Here is a 17793-nt window from a genome sequence, read left to right on the forward strand (position 1 = left end):
ACTTCACTTCATATCTCAAGAGTCTTTATTTCTTCACCAAATCAACGAACATGCAGGGACTGACTTTGTGGTTAGAACTTTGTGGTGTCCAACATTACATTTTAATAATTTCACTAGAACTGTCACGCTGCCACTGCTCCTTCTGTTCTATAGGTGTTGCTCTAACAGTGCTGCTGGTCTTTGCTGCATATTCTTTAAGTTGCTGCCTTGAGATTAGTACCACTTTAGTGGCTGTTAAATTGTTGTTTTTGTTCATTTCTTAGTTTTTTTTTGTTTGTTTGGTTTTGTCGCCTAGACGCAGTTTATTTACTTGTAGATATTTGTGTTATTTATTTATTTTTTTTGTAAAATTTGTTTTTTAGTTTTTTTAGTATTTCGATTTTATATTTTGGAATTCTTTTAGCATTTTGAACTTAGATTAGTTTTTTTTTCATTCTGTTCTATCGGTTATTTTCTTTGCATTTTTTGTAGTATTCATTTATGTTATTCTACTGCTGCAGTTCAATATTTCGAATTTATATGTTGGAATTCGTTAGATTATATTTCTTATAGCATTTTGAGCTTACTTTAGTTGGTTATTTTCCAATTTCATATCTATTTTTCTGTTATTATTAAATGTTATTAGCTTATTAGCTTTTAGCTTGTTGCTAGATTATTTGTCATTTAGCATACAGAACTTCTCACTGATATTTTTTATGAATGTTGATTTATTAATTTAATAGCTGTACCTAAGTATTTTAAGCCAGACAGACACTGTGTGATTTTTAATCAGTTCATCTGCACTTTTGAATGGTTTGTACTGTAGGAAAACGCACACGATTTATATGCTGACACTGTGGTCTGACTGAGGAGCTGCAACACTTTCCATGAAATGCGTCAAAAAAAATCCAGCCAGAACCGACCCGATCCTGCACGGATCCACATTAATTTAGTAGAGCATTAAAACTGACCTTTTAACTACAAATCTGAGACGTACGTGCTATACTTCATCATCTCTGCCCCCAAAACTGTCCATTATCTTGCTTGACAGACATGCCAATTCCCCCCACGAGCACACAAGGTGCGCAGCACACCGATTAATTCATGCGTTGAGCTTTAAACGCGCAGATGAGCTGTAACTGGGGAAACATCACAAAAATCACAGTGTGATTTGTTACATTAAATCGCCTTGAGACTTGACTCCGACTTGTGATCAAAGACTTGAGACTTGACTCAGTCTCGTGATCAAAGACTTGAGACTTGACTCCGACTCGTGATCAAAGACTTGAGACTTGACTCTGACTTGTGCCCAAACACTTAAGACTTGACTCGGACTCCTGACAAAAGACTTGAGACTTGACTTGGACTGGTGCCGAACGACTTGTGAGCATCTCTGGGTTTTGATGATGGTGTGCTTTGCCTTTTTTTCTCCACACATAGCGTTGTGTTCCTTCCAAACAACTCAATTTTGGTTTTATCTGTAGACAATATATTTTGCCAGTAGTGCTGTGGAACATCCAGGTGCTCTTTTGCAAACTTCAAACGTGCAGCAATGTTTTTTTTTTGGACATTTTTTTGGAATGTTTTTTTAGCATGTGTCAGAGATTTCTGTAAGTCTTTAGCTGACACTCTAGGATTCTTCCTCAGCTCATTGACCATTCTGTGCTGTGCTCTTCCGGTCACCTTACAGGATGACCATGCCTAGGGAGAGTAGTAACAGTGCTGAACTTTCTCCATTTGTAGACCATCTGTCTTACCATGAACACATGAACATCAAGGCTTTTATAACCCATACTTTTGTAACCCTTTCCAGCTTCATGTTTAATCCATTGCAAAGCTTAAAACATTTTAACATTGCTTTTAAATGCCACTTTAAGGCCAGAGAGTTCAGCCAGAGTGATTTCGCAATTCAACAATACTTAAACGTAGGTCTTCTGAGAGCTCTTTTGTGTGAGGCATGATTTACATCAAGCAATGCTTCTTAAAAAACGCAAACTCAAAACTGGTGTGTGTGTTTTTATAGGGCAGGGCAGCTTTAACCAACACATCCAATCTCATCACACCCTGGCTCCAATTAACTCTTAGAAAAGTCATTAGCCTAGGGGTTCACATACATTTTCCCCCTCACTGTGAATGTTAACATGTTTAGTTTAATAAAACCATGCAAACATATAATATTTTCTGTGGTATTAGTTTAAGCAGACCGTGTTTGTCTATTGTTGTGACTTAGATCAGATCACATTTAATGACCAATCTATGTGAAATCCAAATAATCCCAAAGGGTTCACATACTTTTTCTTATATACTTATATACTTATATACTTTTCTTATATATATATATATATATATATATATATATATATATATATATATATATATATATATATATTTATAACTGGGGGGCTATAAATACCGCCAGCATATCTGGGAGTAATCAAGTAATCAACCAATCAGTACACTGAAGAAGAGCGTGACAGTGTCACATGCTCAGCAGAGTCATTGCAGTCCATGGGCTGAGCATGCTGGAAGTTTTTAGGAGTCTTTAGGAGTGACAGGGACCAGAGCAGGCAGACTGACAGCGTCAGGTGTGACAACGGTTCGGTTCACACCTTGGTATAAGCCAATGGTTCTGTATAGCCTCCTCACCTTTATTAACTTTATAATAACAATGAATCTTCATTATAAACATATTTTGTTTTTTTGGGATGGAATGTTGTAACGGGGCTCGAGCACTTTTATTAAATTCTTGAAACCAGGGTTCTCTCCTACTCTCATCATGAGAGGCTCCATCTTTTCATCTTGTTGGAACAAACAAACTATCAGCCTGATTGTTGCACTTTATTAACAACAGCATTACTTTAATTACTTTTCATTTCAGTGTTTGAGTTCTTTTTAAAACACATTACAAGCATTAGATTGTTAAAATGAAAATATATTAGTGGTGTCAATCACTTAAAAATAAATTAAAATCACGATTCATTTTTTAAATGCTGGAATTTCCCAGCATTATTGTGAGGAGACAGTAATAAAAGCGAGTGAGAGACAGGTGACGTGAGAGAGAGAGAGACAGACAGAAAAACAACATGAGAGTTAGATGAAGTGAAATAGACAGAGTGACAGATGTGATGTATTTGCAGTCAGTTGTTGTTACTATTACAAGACTTTGTGGTGTGCTGCAGTAAAGTTTATCTGAAGAAGTGTAGCCACAGTCTCAGCCAGAGACATCAAATACATAGACGCTGCATCGACTGATGCCATCTATTGGAGCTGGCATGCCTGAGTGGCCGCCATATTTGGGAGGCAACCCTCCGCCCCGAGTATACACCTATAGTAATCACAACTCTACAAATTTACACCCGATTTTCACACGGTTTGGTTTGTAACAAACAGTAGAGATGTAGTTATGATACATAAAATAATAGTAATCCAATATAATAATAATAAATCCATAATATTTAAGTTAAAATAGGTTCAGAGTTTTAAAAAGATAAAAAAAGTTTAAATTGGAGTTTCAACAAGCAGCCAATATGTGGAATGGCCCATATATATATATATATGTCATGGTGGGGCACAGAATACAGACACTCGCGGAACCAGTTAAAGATTTTATTAAAAACCCACAGGGTACAGAGAATGAGATTAGCAGTAGCAACAAAACACCAGTAAAGGTATACCTGAGAGCGGAGAGCTTAACAGGATAGTGAGGCAGTCCAGTGGTCATACACGAAGTACACAGTATCAGAGGCAATCCAAAAAACAGAAACGGTAAACAGTCCAATAGTCATACACGAGGCAGGCAGTATCAAAGGTGATCCGAAAAACATAAACGATAAACAGTCCAGGGTGATACACGAAAAATCCACAACGGAGGCAAAGGCAAAAATCGGTAGTCACAAAACAAAAGGCAAGGTCATACACAGAGAGTAATCACAGGAAATAACGCTTTGTAATGTCGGACGAAACCTAGGCAATACGCGGCGCCGAAGGGCGTCTGAGCAGTACTTTTATACTGTAGCTAATACTCAGGGCTAACAGGCCGGGGCAGGTGAGGTGTCACGTGATCAGCAGTGTGTGTGTTGTCAGCGGGTGGTGCATTCTGGGTATTGTAGTTGTTGGGCTGACAACCTCCGTTGGAGACCAGTGTGGAAGGACAGGAAGTGCCTACAGCACCAGACGTGACAGTACCCTCCCCCGAAGGAGTCGGACGGGAACGAGGACGACCACGACGATGACCACCCGACGAGCAGGGAGCACCGGCGGGAGGAACTTACCAAGCTCCTGATTGACACGCTCACACTGCCCATTGCTAGTGGGATGGAACCCTGAGGTAAGACTCACATGAACCCCTAAATGTTCAAAGAAGGCTTTCCATACTCTAGACGTGAACTGAGGGCCTCTATCCGAAAGGATATCTTCAGGGATACCAAAGTGTCTAAAAATGTGAGAGTAGATGGCCTGAGCTGTCTGTAAAGCTGTAGGTAGTGCAGGGAAAGGAATAAACTTAACCCCCCTAGAAAACCTGTCTACCACCGTGAGAACAGTAGTGTACCCTTCGGACTCAGGTAAGTCCGTGACAAAGTCTACCGCGATATGAGACCAGGGTCGCTCTGGAACGGGTAGAGGAACTAGCTTACCGGCTGGAAGGGTCTTTGGCGTTTTGCACTGAGCACATACCGAGCAAGAGACTACAAAAGTGTGTACGTCAGCTCGCATGGTTTCCCACCAATAACGAGCCGAAATTAACTGTAAGGTGCGCGTGACACCCGGATGGCCTGACGTGAGAGAAGAGTGAGCCCAGCTAATGAGACGATCACGATATTGTAAGGGAACGAAAGTTTTCTGAGGTGGACAACCCTCAGGAGGAGGTGACCGTTCAGCAGCCTGCTGAATCAGATCATCCAACTCCCAGCGAATAACTGCTATTTTAACGTCTGGAGGTAGAATACGCTCACACTCAGAGGACTGAGATGCGCTGTCAGGAGTGCAGAAGATTCGTGACAGCGCATCCGCCTTGGTGTTACGGTTACCAGGTCGGAACGAAATAGAAAAATCAAACCTGGAGAAAAACAGTGACCAGCGTGCTTGGCGGGGGTTGAGGCGTTTAGCATTACGTAAGTACTCCAGGTTCTTATGATCCGTGAGAACAGTAAACGGATGAGCGGACCCCTCCAACCAGTGACGCCACTCCTCGAGAGCTAGTTTGACAGCTAGCAGTTCCCTATCCCCTATGCCATAATTGCGTTCTGCAGGAGACATCTTTCTAGAAAAGAAGGCTATGGGATGAAGTTTAGGAGGAGAACCACTGCGCTGTGATAACACGGCCCCCACCCCAGAGTCAGAAGCGTCAACCTCGACCACGAAGGGTAAATCGGGTTTGGGATGAGCGAGTATAGGAGCTGAAACAAACGCGGACTTAAGCCTAGCAAAAGCAGCCTCAGCTGCTGGCGACCAATTCAGTACCTTGGTGGCTCCCTTAGTCAATGCAGTAAGCGGAGCGGCAATACTGCTAAAATTGCGAATGAACCTCCGATAAAAATTAGCAAAGCCCAAAAAACGTTGGAGGTCCTTTATGGACTGAGGAACGGGCCAATTGGTGACTGCGGAAACTTTAGTGTCGTCCATGAGGACGCCCTGGGGACTAATGACATAGTCGAGAAATGTGACCCGTTGGAGATGGAACTCACACTTCTCAGCTTTAGCATACAAATTGTTGTCTAGCAAACGTTTAAGTACGGACCGAACATGGCGAACGTGGGACTCTAAATCTGGGGAATAGATCAGAATGTCATCTATAAAAAGGACTAAATGCTTGTTGATCATGTCGCGAAAAATGTCATTCATGAATGACTGGAAGACTGCCGGTGCGTTAGCTAGACCAAAACTCATTACCAGGTACTCATAGTGCCCATTGGTGGTAGTAAAGGCAGTCTTCCATTCATCCCCCTCACGGATGCGAATGAGATTATAGGCACTGCGTAAGTCGAGCTTGGTGAAGTACTTAGCCTCACGTAATTGTTCGAGAGCGCTAGGGATGAGAGGGAGCGGGTAAGTGAACTTCTTGGTGATATCATTTAAACCACGGTAATCAATACAAGGACGGAGACCACCATCTTTTTTCTTAACAAAAAAGAAGCCCGAACCTACAGGAGACCTAGACGGGCGAATGAAACCCTGCGCAAGAGCCTCCTCCACATAAGTAGCCATAGCCTTCTCCTCGTCAAGAGTGAGAGGATATATTCTAGCCTTAGGAAGAGTGGCACCTTCAATAAGATCTATGGCACAGTCATAGGGGCGATGTGGTGGCAGCTTAGTAGCATTAGCCTTACTAAATACTTCCAGGTAATCAGAGTACTCAGAGGGAACTACGGGAGGATCTACGACTTCGGGGCTTTCAATTGAAGTGGACTGTAAGGCTATATCAGAAAAGGCTAAACAATGTTCAAAACAGAAATCAGACCAAACCGTAATGTCCCCTTCAGGCCAGGAAATCTGAGGGTTGTGCGTCTTGAGCCAAGGCATGCCCAAAATCAACGGGTGTTCCGTGCTGGGAAGCACGAACAGAGACAGTTCCTTGTGGTGGAGAGCGCTGGCTTGGAGAGAGAGTGGCACAGTTTGGAGAGTGACAGGTCTGGAGCGCACCGATTTCCCATCAACGGCGTGGATAGAGATGGGGCGACGGAGCTCCTTCGTGGGGATGTTGTGCTCTTTCACCAATTCCAGGCTTATGAAGTTTCCCTCCGATCCGGAATCGACGAGTGCTGCAACGGGAAAAGAACCAGTGGATGAACTTAAAATCATAGGCAGAAAGAAATTCTTAGAATCACGACAAGGAGTCAAGTTACGTACCACGTTGGCGCGTGGAACCCTTTCCACGCGCTTTCCCGTCGCAGGAGGCCTCATGGATCGGGTCAGGAAACCACACTCAGCTTTGTGATGACCCTTCTCTCCACAGTAGAGACATAGATGGAGACGAATACGGCGTTGGCGTTCGGCAGCAGACAGTCTGGACCTCTGGATATCCATGGGCTCAGATGTGGACTCTGGAGTAGATGTAGATCCACTGAAACCGCTGGCAGAGACGTGTGGATGGGGTACAGAAGCTACGTGAGTGCTGGACTTGGGACGACGAGATATCAGCTGATCCAGGCGAATCGAGAGAGCAATGAGTTGATCCAGAGTGAGTGCTTCATCTCGGCAAGCTAACTCTCTTAAAATGTCCGGTTTGAGTCCGTTTTTAAACACCGAGAGAAGCGCTGCGTCATTCCATCCACTGCCAGCAGCTAGCGTCCGAAACTCCAGAGCATACGTAGCGACTGGCTTGTGACCTTGCTTCAGAGCGAGCAGTAACTCTCCATTAGATTGCCCGTAACGCGAGTGATCAAACACGGAGCGGAAAGTGTCCAAAAAATCCGTGTAGCTAGCCACCGAAATGCTATCCCAAACAGCAGTGGCCCACTCGAGTGCTTTCCCGGAGAGACGAGAGATAATAAAGCCTATTTTGGCTTGATCAGTAGTTACTGGAGAGTTACTGAAGTAAACAGAGCACTGTAAAATAAAACCGCTGCACTTCACCGGATCACCGTCATATAACTCCGGTTTGCACACAAAAAATCCGGAGGAAGAAGCGCTGGGGTTATGAGGCCTGGTGTTAGCCATGGAGCTAGTGTTAGCAGTAGAGCTAGCGTTAGCCGAAGCTAATCCCTGTAGGTGGTTGAGGATGCTAGTTAGCTGTTGTTGCTGATTAGCTTGCTGGCTAGCTAGCTCGGTAACGGCGTGAGTCACACCAACGAGGGTTTGTTGGTGCTGACCGAGAAGTTGTCCCTGGCTAATCAACCCTGTCTTCAACTGGTCAGAGATCGCTGTCTGCTCACGTGGGGCCGCGTATTCTGTCATGGTGGGGCACAGAATACAGACACTCGCGGAACCAGTTAAGGATTTTATTAAAAACCCACAGGGTACAGAGAATGAGATTAGCAGTAGCAACAAAACACCAGTAAAGGTATACCTGAGAGCGGAGAGCTTAACAGGATAGTGAGGCAGTCCAGTGGTCATACACGAAGTACACAGTATCAGAGGCAATCCAAAAAAACAGAAACGGTAAACAGTCCAATAGTCATACACGAGGCAGGCAGTATCAAAGGTGATCCGAAAAACATAAACGATAAACAGTCCAGGGTGATACACGAAAAATCCACAACGGAGGCAAAGGCAAAAATCGGTAGTCACAAAACAAAAGGCAAGGTCATACACAGAGAGTAATCACAGGAAATAACGCTTTGTAATGTCGGACGAAACCTAGGCAATACGCGGCGCCGAAGGGCGTCTGAGCAGTACTTTTATACTGTAGCTAATACTCAGGGCTAACAGGCCGGGGCAGGTGAGGTGTCACGTGATCAGCAGTGTGTGTGTTGTCAGCGGGTGGTGCATTCTGGGTATTGTAGTTGTTGGGCTGACAACCTCCGTTGGAGACCAGTGTGGAAGGACAGGAAGTGCCTACAGCACCAGACGTGACAATATATATACAGTGAGTCCAAGAAGTATTTGATCCCTTGCTGATTTTCTTCGTTGGCCCACTAATAAAGACATGATCATTCTATACTTTTAATGGTAGATGTATTCTTACATGGAGAGACAGAATATTAAAAAGAAAATCCAGAAAATAAATCTAAGGAATATATATTAATTGATTTGTATTTCATGGAGTGAAATAAGTATTTGATCCCTTAGTATTCATTAGCAGTTCTGGCTTTTACAGACCAGTTAGACACTCCCAATCAACTTGTTACCTGACCTGAAGCCACCTGTTCTCACTAATCACTTGTGTGAAAAACACCTGTCCACAGAATCAGACAGATCACACAGATTTCAAGTCTCCAACATGGGTAAAACCAAAGAGCTGTCACAGGACCTCAGAGTCAGAATTGTTGACCTTCACAAAGCTGGAATGGGCTACAAAAAGATTAGTAAGGTGTTGGATGTGAAAGTAACAACTATTGGTGCAATTATCAGTGTAACCTGTAGTGGGGTTATGGTGAGTGAAGCTGGCAGTGTACTCTTGAGGCTCTCCAGTAGAGGGAGGTAGTGCACTACAAATGTCTTAAGGCTTGCAGGCTTTGGTTTAAGTCTCGTGAGACTTTGTTTAACTCTCGTTTGGTTAGAAGCGTGCAGCCGCCATTTTTAAAAGGCTCGTGGGATCTTGCCCAGCGATCTTTTTGGCTCACTGCCAGGGATATGTGCAGGTAGCACGGAGGGCTGAAACTTCAGAGCAGCGTTTTTGGTACTTCATTCGGTTGGTTTGGAGTGTGGTAGGGCTGGAGAAGTCAGCCGTTGTGCACCAGGGAATCCGGTACACATTGTGGGAGTCCAGATACAGGTATTTAATAATTGTTTTAACCTGTTTTGTGAGAAGTTAAGCTAGTATGCCTTTGTGGCTAGTTTTAAAAGTATGCACTTGTTTTACAGTGTGGAATAAGAGCCTATTTTGTAGTGAACTGCAGCCCTGTGTATGCCGGTGAGCCAGTGTGCATTGTGGAAGTCCAGATACAGGTATCTGATGTTTCTGTTTATTATTTTGTGAGCTGCAGGTAAAATTAAATCATACAGCATGCTTATTTGGCTGTTTTTGTTTTAAAGCAGTAACTTCCAGTAGTGGACAGCAGTAACAAGGGAAGTGGAGCCCTTCCAAGGCAGATATATAGAATGTTTAGAATATAGGTAGGTTCATGTTTTAAATTAGTTTTAATGAAAGAAAAGTTTTAGAGCTGTAAAGTGCTAATGGTGTGCTTTCTCCTCTTTAGGAGTATCCCTGGCCAGTGAAAATTAATTATTGTTCTTTCCTTCCCCTTGAAACTTTTAATAGTAAAATATATTAAAGATTGGGTTTTAAAGGTAGTAAACGTTAATTGACTTGAGTGCCAATTCTGTTTTAAATTAAAATTGCATCACATTCAATTGAACCAGTTGGACAGTGTGGGGCCTGGTGGGAGGTGGTATTATTATAATCTCGTGTTAACTACGCTGAGGTACAAGTCGTGAGGGTTCTCTTTTGGGGTGGAGTGTGTTTTCTTTAAGTTAATTTTGAATTTGTTTGATTTTGAGTTTGTTGTGTTATCTATTTTATTTATATTATTATTTTTTAAGTATTTGGTTATAATTGAGCCCTTAAACTCTTGTAAACTCTCGTTTATTTTCTTTTGGGGTATTATACTACTAGCTTTCCCACGTTCACGCTACCAGGCAATTAATTCCTTTATTAACACTGCCAATTGTGGATTTTGGGTCAATTCATGTGAGCAAACGAGTGGTTGTTTTTTTTTTATTTTATTTTAGACTTTCTAATAAAGACACATTGTGAAACGTCATCATCTCTCTCTTATTTCACCTTGGGTAATCCACCACTATTTATCCAAACCTGAGTGGGGACCGAGTCAGTTGGTACTATCTACTACCCCTAGGCAGTAGTGTTGTTTTATTAGAGGGTGTTATTATTTGGGCCTAGTGGTTTGGGGGGCTTACATTTTTGGCGTAGTCGGCAGGATCTCTAAAGGTGAATTTGAGATTTGATGACTGTTTTTTTTTAGTTTTGTGGTCTAAATATTTTGAGTTGGCACTCCTTTGGGGAAGGAAGGAACAGTAGTTGGTTTTGGAAAGGTTGGCAGTCTGGCGTTGGACCATCAAGAAGACCTTTTTTTTTCTTTCTTCTCTTATTTCCTTTCCACATATTTTTTTTTGTTGTTTGTTTTGTTTGTTTAATTATTTTATTTGTTCATTTTGTATACATATGTCTACCACAGAAGGTAACATGGCTGAGCAGTTAAGACAGTTAACTGAGAAAATCCAACAGTTACAGACTGAAAATGATCAGCTTAAAAATCCTGGGGGACCTAGTACTAGCAGTGTTCCTCCTATTCGTGAAGTAGGCCCAGAGCGTTATGTGTATGTACCCAGAGAGAGAAAATGTCCCCGATTCTCTGGTAATAGCAGAGATTCTCTACCAGTGGAGGAATGGGTAGAGGAAGCCCGTAGGTCCTTGGAAACACGCTATATGTCTCGCCCAGAACAGGCCTTATTTCTACTTGACCATTTGGATGGGGAAGCAAAGAATGAGGTTAAGTTTCGCCCAGTTAGTGACAGGAACGATCCTGAGAAAATTCTCACCATTCTGTTAGAGATATTTGGGTGTTCACAGTCTTACGTCGGGTTACAAAAACAATTCTTTCAGCGTAAACAATTGGAGGGGGAATCTCTTCGTGAATTTTCTCATAGTTTGCTGTCACTAATGGAGGCCATAAAGCGAAGTAGCCCGGAAAGTTTCCCAAACTCTGATTCATTAGTTCGGGATCAATTTGTAGAACATGTTCGCGATGGTTTACTTCGAAGAGAATTAAAGCGTTTTGTGCGTCTTAACCCTGAAGCTTCTCTTTTAGACATTTGGGGGGAGGCTATTCGTTGGGTGGAAGATGGGGAACGACTGGTAGTTCCAAGGAGTAGGGTCTATTCTTGTGATTCTCAGGTGAGGTTCATGGATAGTCCTAGAGTGGATAACGGTGCCCCAGTACATCAAAGTAATGAATTGCTAGAGTTAAAGGAGTGTCTTAAGAATCAGCAAGCTCAGCTTGATGCTATTTTAAAACGTTTAGATTCCTCCAGTATGCCTAATGCTTTTGTGGGTAGGGAGCAGACCTCAAATACACGTCCATATCCTTTCCATCCTGATGGTCGGCCTATTTGCTTGAACTGTAAACAGCCTGGTCATATGGTAAGGTCTTGCCCTACAAGATTAAGACGTTCAGCCTCCAATAGGGGATATACTACATCTGTAAATGGTACACCAGACAGACAGACTAGGGCTACAGTTAGAGATGCTTCTTTTCCGGAAAACTAATTCCCGCTGATGTCCTGAGCCAGGCATCGGACGGGAATGTTCAGGGCTCTAGAGTTAATTCAGCTTGTTTTAGTAAGTTTGTTGGCACCTGTCCAGTAGTTGAGGTTAGTATGGGCGGGGTAGTTATGTCTTGCCTATTGGATACTGGGTCGATGGTCACTACCATAACAGAGGAGGCCTTTCGTGAACACTTCCAGGATAGGGGTGGTGGGGCATTAAAAGCTTGTCATTGGTTGCAGCTTAAGGCTGCAAATGGGTTAGATATTCCTTATCTTGGCTATTTAGAATTGGACATTGAAGTTTTAGGTAAAGTGCTACCACGTATGGGAGTGTTGGTGGTAAGGGATTCTACAGATTTGCCATTCCAACAGCAGAAAGCCAAGGTACCTGGGTTGTTGGGTATGAATGTCATTCATAATTGTTATTCTGAACTGTTTTCTGAGCATGGGTCTGCCTTCTTTCAGAGCTCTGCGCTCCAGTCTGTGGGTGGGCCTTGGAAACAAGCACTGGCTGAGTGTCATCGCCTGGAGTGTTTACCTCCTACAGGCTGTTTGGGTCAGGTGACAGTTCGTGGTCGAGCAGCGGTGCGGGTTCCAGCTGGTTCAGTTAAGTTGGTAGTAGCAACGTGTAACAACAACTTTGGAGCAGTTTTGTCATCTGCATTTTTCGAGCCACATGCTCATACATTGCCAGATGGTTTGCTTATGTCTCGTGCTCTTCTTTCCATTGACTCAGGTTCGGTGGCAGTCCCAGTAGTCAATGTAGAACATAGAGATATTTGGCTTCCCCCTAGGGTTACTTTGGGTCAGCTGTTTGCTGTAGAGATGCAGCCTACCTTTTCAACTGGCAAGGTAGAGGAACTTTTTCATTGTTCTGAACAGGTGGTGGCAGTGCAGTCTTTGGCTGTAGCTGAAGATTTTTCTGATTTGACTGTTGGTTCTTGGCCTACTCTTACTCCTGAACAGTCACAGCTGGGGAAAGACCTCTTACAGCGTTATAGCTCTGTGTTTAGCCAGGATGAGGGAGAGTTGGGTTGTACCCGTCTTATTGAACATGAGATTCCTCTTATCGACGACACCCCAGTTAAACAACGATACAGACGCCTTCCCCCTTCCCAGTATGATTTGGTTAAGGGTCATATTCAAGAGCTTTTAGACCGTAAGGTAATTCGGGCGAGTTGCAGTCCCTACTCTTCACCTGTTGTGGTAGTACAAAAGAGGGATGGTACAATCAGGCTGTGTGTGGATTATAGACAACTTAACTCAAAGACACGGAAGGATGCTTATCCCCTTCCCCGTATTGAAGAATCATTGGATGCATTAGGTGGTGCCCGGTTCTTTTCAACTTTGGATTTAGCCAGTGGCTATAATCAAGTCCCTATGGCTGAACATGACAAATCTAAGACTGCTTTCTGCACACCCTTTGGACTTTTCGAATTCAATCGAATGCCGTTTGGATTATGCAATGCTCCAAGTACGTTTCAGCGATTGATGGAGCGTATATTTGGTGACGAACGCTTTCAATCCTTACTTTTGTATCTTGATGACATTGTCATTTTCTCCTCCACTTTTGATTTGCATTTGCAGCGCCTTGAAGTTGTGCTCAAGCGGTTGCAGCAAAATAATCTGAAGCTGAAATTGTCTAAGTGCCATTTTTTCCAATCTCAGGTCAAATATCTGGGGCATGTGATATCGTCAGCTGGTGTGGCAACTGATCCTGAGAAAATTAAGGCTGTGTCCGAGTGGGAGCGTCCCCAGACAGTAACACAACTCAGATCTTTTCTTGGTTTTGCATCCTACTATCGTAGGTTTGTGGAAGGTTTTGCCAAACATGCCAGTCCACTTCATCGACTTGTGGCAGTGCTGCAAGGGGGGAAAAGAAGGGTCAAGACGAAGCCTGTGGAGGGGCATTGGAGTGATGCTTGTGAAGAAGCTTTCGAAACACTGAAACTAAAGCTGGTGAGTGCACCTGTCCTGGGTTATGCTGACTTCTCAAAACCCTTTATATTGGAGATTGATGCTAGCCATGGAGGACTTGGGGCTGTGTTATCTCAAGATCAAGAGGGTGGTCGCAGACCTATAGCTTATGCCAGTCGGGGGTTGCGGGACAGTGAGAGAAATATGTCTAACTACAGCTCAATGAAACTAGAATTGCTTGGCCTGAAGTGGGCTGTCACTGAAAAGTTCCGAGAGTACTTATTGGGTGCACAGTTCACAGTGTACACAGATAACAACCCCCTGAGTTACCTACAGACAGCCAAACTTGGGGCTGTGGAACAACGGTGGGTGTCACAATTGGCTTTGTTTAATTTCAATATCAAGTATCGACCTGGCTTGTCTAATCGCAATGCAGATGCTTTGTCTCGACTACCAGCTTGTCCCACACCACAGTCCTTTCAAGAAACTGTCTCTGGGATTTCTATTCCATTGCAGGTGGGTGCTACCAAAGCTACTATATCCACTATAGATGCTGTCCCTCTCCGTCCCAAGGCAGACCTGCAAAGGTTACAATCAGCAGACCCTGTGATTGGGCCATTCCTGCAGTATTGGCATAGACAGAAATTTCCAACCGCTGGGGAGCAGGCACAAGAATCAAAAGAAGTCCTAGAACTTGTGCGTCAATGGAATAAGCTCAGGGAGTGTGATGGTGTGTTGTACCGTCTAACAAGAACACCTGATGGAGTGGAAGAATTTTTGCAGTTGGTGTTACCAGAGTGCCTGCAGAAGGAAGTTCTGACTGCCCTCCATGATAACCATGGCCATCAAGGAGCCGAGAGAACAGCAAGTCTGGTAAGACAGAGGTGTTTCTGGCCACATATGTGGAAGAAGATTGAACGTTGGTGCAAAGAGTGTTCCCGCTGTGTGGTGGCAAAAATGGGGCAACCCAAAATACGAACATTTATGGGCAACTTATCAGCTTCCAAGCCGCTGGAGATTATAGCCATTGATTTTACTTTGATGGACCGGGCCAGTGATGGGAGGGAAAACGTGCTTGTGATCACAGATGTCTTTTCCAAGTTTACACAGGCTTTTCCTACACAGGACCAACGAGCTAGCACCGTTGCCCACATTTTAGTGGAGAAATGGTTTTATGTGTATGGTGTTCCCCAGCGTATACATTCTGACCAGGGCCGAAACTTCGAAAGCGACCTTCTGAAGAGTTTGTGCAAGATCTACGATGTGAAGAAGAGCCGCACTACACCTTATCACCCGCAAGGAAATGGACAGTGCGAGCGTTTTAATCGCACCATGCATGATTTGTTGCGTACCCTTCCATCTGAGCAAAAGAGAAGATGGCCTAAGTACCTACCCCAACTCCTTTTTGCATACAACACCACTGTACACCAGACAACTGCTCACTCCCCTTATGAGCTTATGTTTGGCCGGCAGCCACGACTACCTGTAGACTCCCTTTTAGGAGTAGGTGAAGACCTTGCTGAAGGCACTGTAGAAGAGTGGATTGAAAATCACCAAGAACGCCTTCGCACTGTCTATGTTCATGCCAAGAAACAACTGGAGAATGCTGTGGCTCAACGTAAACGTCAGAACAAAGTTGGAGTAAGTGACATTCTTCCAATTGGAACAGTTGTCTACAGAAAGAATCATCTTCTAGGTCGTAATAAGATTCAAGATGTATGGGCCAGTACAAAGTACTGTGTCACTCGAAGCCTTGATGGAGAAGGGAGGGTGTATTCCATCCACCCTGTAGAGAGTCCTGGCCCAGAGAAAAACTTGCACCGCTCTGAACTGAAGGTGGTACCTGGGCATCCTTTGGTCATTTGTCCGACAGAACAAGAGGACGAAGGCCAGAGTCAAATATTTCCTTTGAGGAGCAGTAGCCCTATTAGTGGTGAGGAGGAAGGTCAACTTCACTTGAATCCCCCAATGAGTGATAGCACTAGCAGTGAGGAGGAGCATCCCCTTGCTGGACAATGGTTGAGATCCAGAGAAGAGTCTGAGTTGCCAGTACCCCTTAGATCAAGCATATCGGGTGGCCATGCACCAGCCCCTCAGGTGAGACGGACCACTAGAAAGACAGCTGGCCTACATTCCAATCCTTATAATATTCCTCGATCAGTGGGGAGACTACACAGTGGAATGAGTGGGACTGTAGCTCACCCAGCAGTTTCATTGTCAGTTGGTGCTTACTTTAGGCCATGGCAAGAATAGGTTAACACCGGGACGGTGTTCCATTTAAAGGGGGGGTGGATGTAACCTGTAGTGGGGTTATGGTGAGTGAAGCTGGCAGTGTACTCTTGAGGCTCTCCAGTAGAGGGAGGTAGTGCACTACAAATGTCTTAAGGCTTGCAGGCTTTGGTTTAAGTCTCGTGAGACTTTGTTTAACTCTCGTTTGGTTAGAAGCGTGCAGCCGCCATTTTTAAAAGGCTCGTGGGATCTTGCCCAGCGATCTTTTTGGCTCACTGCCAGGGATATGTGCAGGTAGCACGGAGGGCTGAAACTTCAGAGCAGCGTTTTTGGTACTTCATTCGGTTGGTTTGGAGTGTGGTAGGGCTGGAGAAGTCAGCCGTTGTGCACCAGGGAATCCGGTACACATTGTGGGAGTCCAGATACAGGTATTTAATAATTGTTTTAACCTGTTTTGTGAGAAGTTAAGCTAGTATGCCTTTGTGGCTAGTTTTAAAAGTATGCACTTGTTTTACAGTGTGGAATAAGAGCCTATTTTGTAGTGAACTGCAGCCCTGTGTATGCCGGTGAGCCAGTGTGCATTGTGGAAGTCCAGATACAGGTATCTGATGTTTCTGTTTATTATTTTGTGAGCTGCAGGTAAAATTAAATCATACAGCATGCTTATTTGGCTGTTTTTGTTTTAAAGCAGTAACTTCCAGTAGTGGACAGCAGTAACAAGGGAAGTGGAGCCCTTCCAAGGCAGATATATAGAATGTTTAGAATATAGGTAGGTTCATGTTTTAAATTAGTTTTAATGAAAGAAAAGTTTTAGAGCTGTAAAGTGCTAATGGTGTGCTTTCTCCTCTTTAGGAGTATCCCTGGCCAGTGAAAATTAATTATTGTTCTTTCCTTCCCCTTGAAACTTTTAATAGTAAAATATATTAAAGATTGGGTTTTAAAGGTAGTAAACGTTAATTGACTTGAGTGCCAATTCTGTTTTAAATTAAAATTGCATCACATTCAATTGAACCAGTTGGACAGTGTGGGGCCTGGTGGGAGGTGGTATTATTATAATCTCGTGTTAACTACGCTGAGGTACAAGTCGTGAGGGTTCTCTTTTGGGGTGGAGTGTGTTTTCTTTAAGTTAATTTTGAATTTGTTTGATTTTGAGTTTGTTGTGTTATCTATTTTATTTATATTATTATTTTTTAAGTATTTGGTTATAATTGAGCCCTTAAACTCTTGTAAACTCTCGTTTATTTTCTTTTGGGGTATTATACTACTAGCTTTCCCACGTTCACGCTACCAGGCAATTAATTCCTTTATTAACACTGCCAATTGTGGATTTTGGGTCAATTCATGTGAGCAAACGAGTGGTTGTTTTTTTTTTATTTTATTTTAGACTTTCTAATAAAGACACATTGTGAAACGTCATCATCTCTCTCTTATTTCACCTTGGGTAATCCACCACTATTTATCCAAACCTGAGTGGGGACCGAGTCAGTTGGTACTATCTACTACCCCTAGGCAGTAGTGTTGTTTTATTAGAGGGTGTTATTATTTGGGCCTAGTGGTTTGGGGGGCTTACATCAGAAAGTTTAAAGAGTATAACATGACAATCAACAGACCTCGGCCCAGTGCTCCAAAGAAGATTTTGCCTCGTGGGGTGGCAATGATGCTGAGAACGGTCAGAAATCGTCCTGCAACCACTCGGCAGGAGTTAGCAAATGACCTGAAGGCAGCTGGGACCACAGTTTGCAAGGAAACAATTGGCAACACTTTGCGCAACAATGGATTCACATC

General features: G+C 43.5%; 1 protein-coding gene and 1 long non-coding RNA gene across 4 annotated transcripts; both read left to right on the forward strand.

Annotated features, from left to right (window-relative positions):
• The first annotated feature begins 9006 nt into the window (after positions 1-9006).
• LOC125799240 (retrovirus-related Pol polyprotein from transposon opus) lies at positions 9007-17424 on the forward strand. Of its 3 annotated transcripts, none has more exons than XR_007438073.1 (2): positions 9007-9352; positions 9442-10340. XR_007438073.1 is itself a non-coding variant. In XM_049475366.1 (2 exons), the coding sequence occupies exon 1, from the start codon at positions 11974-11976 to the stop codon at positions 16030-16032; it is 4059 nt and encodes a 1352-aa protein (XP_049331323.1). In that variant the 5' UTR covers positions 11776-11973; the 3' UTR covers positions 16033-16436; positions 16526-17424. The 3 variants fall into 3 exon arrangements, 1 of the variants encoding a protein (XP_049331323.1); XR_007438074.1 differs by lacking the exon at positions 9442-10340 and adding an exon at positions 16526-17424 and having other exon boundaries at positions 9238-9352; XM_049475366.1 differs by lacking the exons at positions 9007-9352; positions 9442-10340 and adding exons at positions 11776-16436; positions 16526-17424.
• On the forward strand, positions 9623-17424 carry LOC125799242 (uncharacterized). Its single transcript, XR_007438076.1, has 2 exons — positions 9623-9693; positions 16861-17424. It is a non-coding gene; the product is annotated as an uncharacterized LOC125799242 (long non-coding RNA).
• Positions 17425-17793: the final 369 nt, after the last annotated feature.

The sequence above is a fragment of the Astyanax mexicanus genome, chromosome 1 (assembly GCF_023375975.1).
Source record: "Astyanax mexicanus isolate ESR-SI-001 chromosome 1, AstMex3_surface, whole genome shotgun sequence".
Lineage (NCBI taxonomy): Eukaryota > Metazoa > Chordata > Actinopteri > Characiformes > Acestrorhamphidae > Astyanax > Astyanax mexicanus.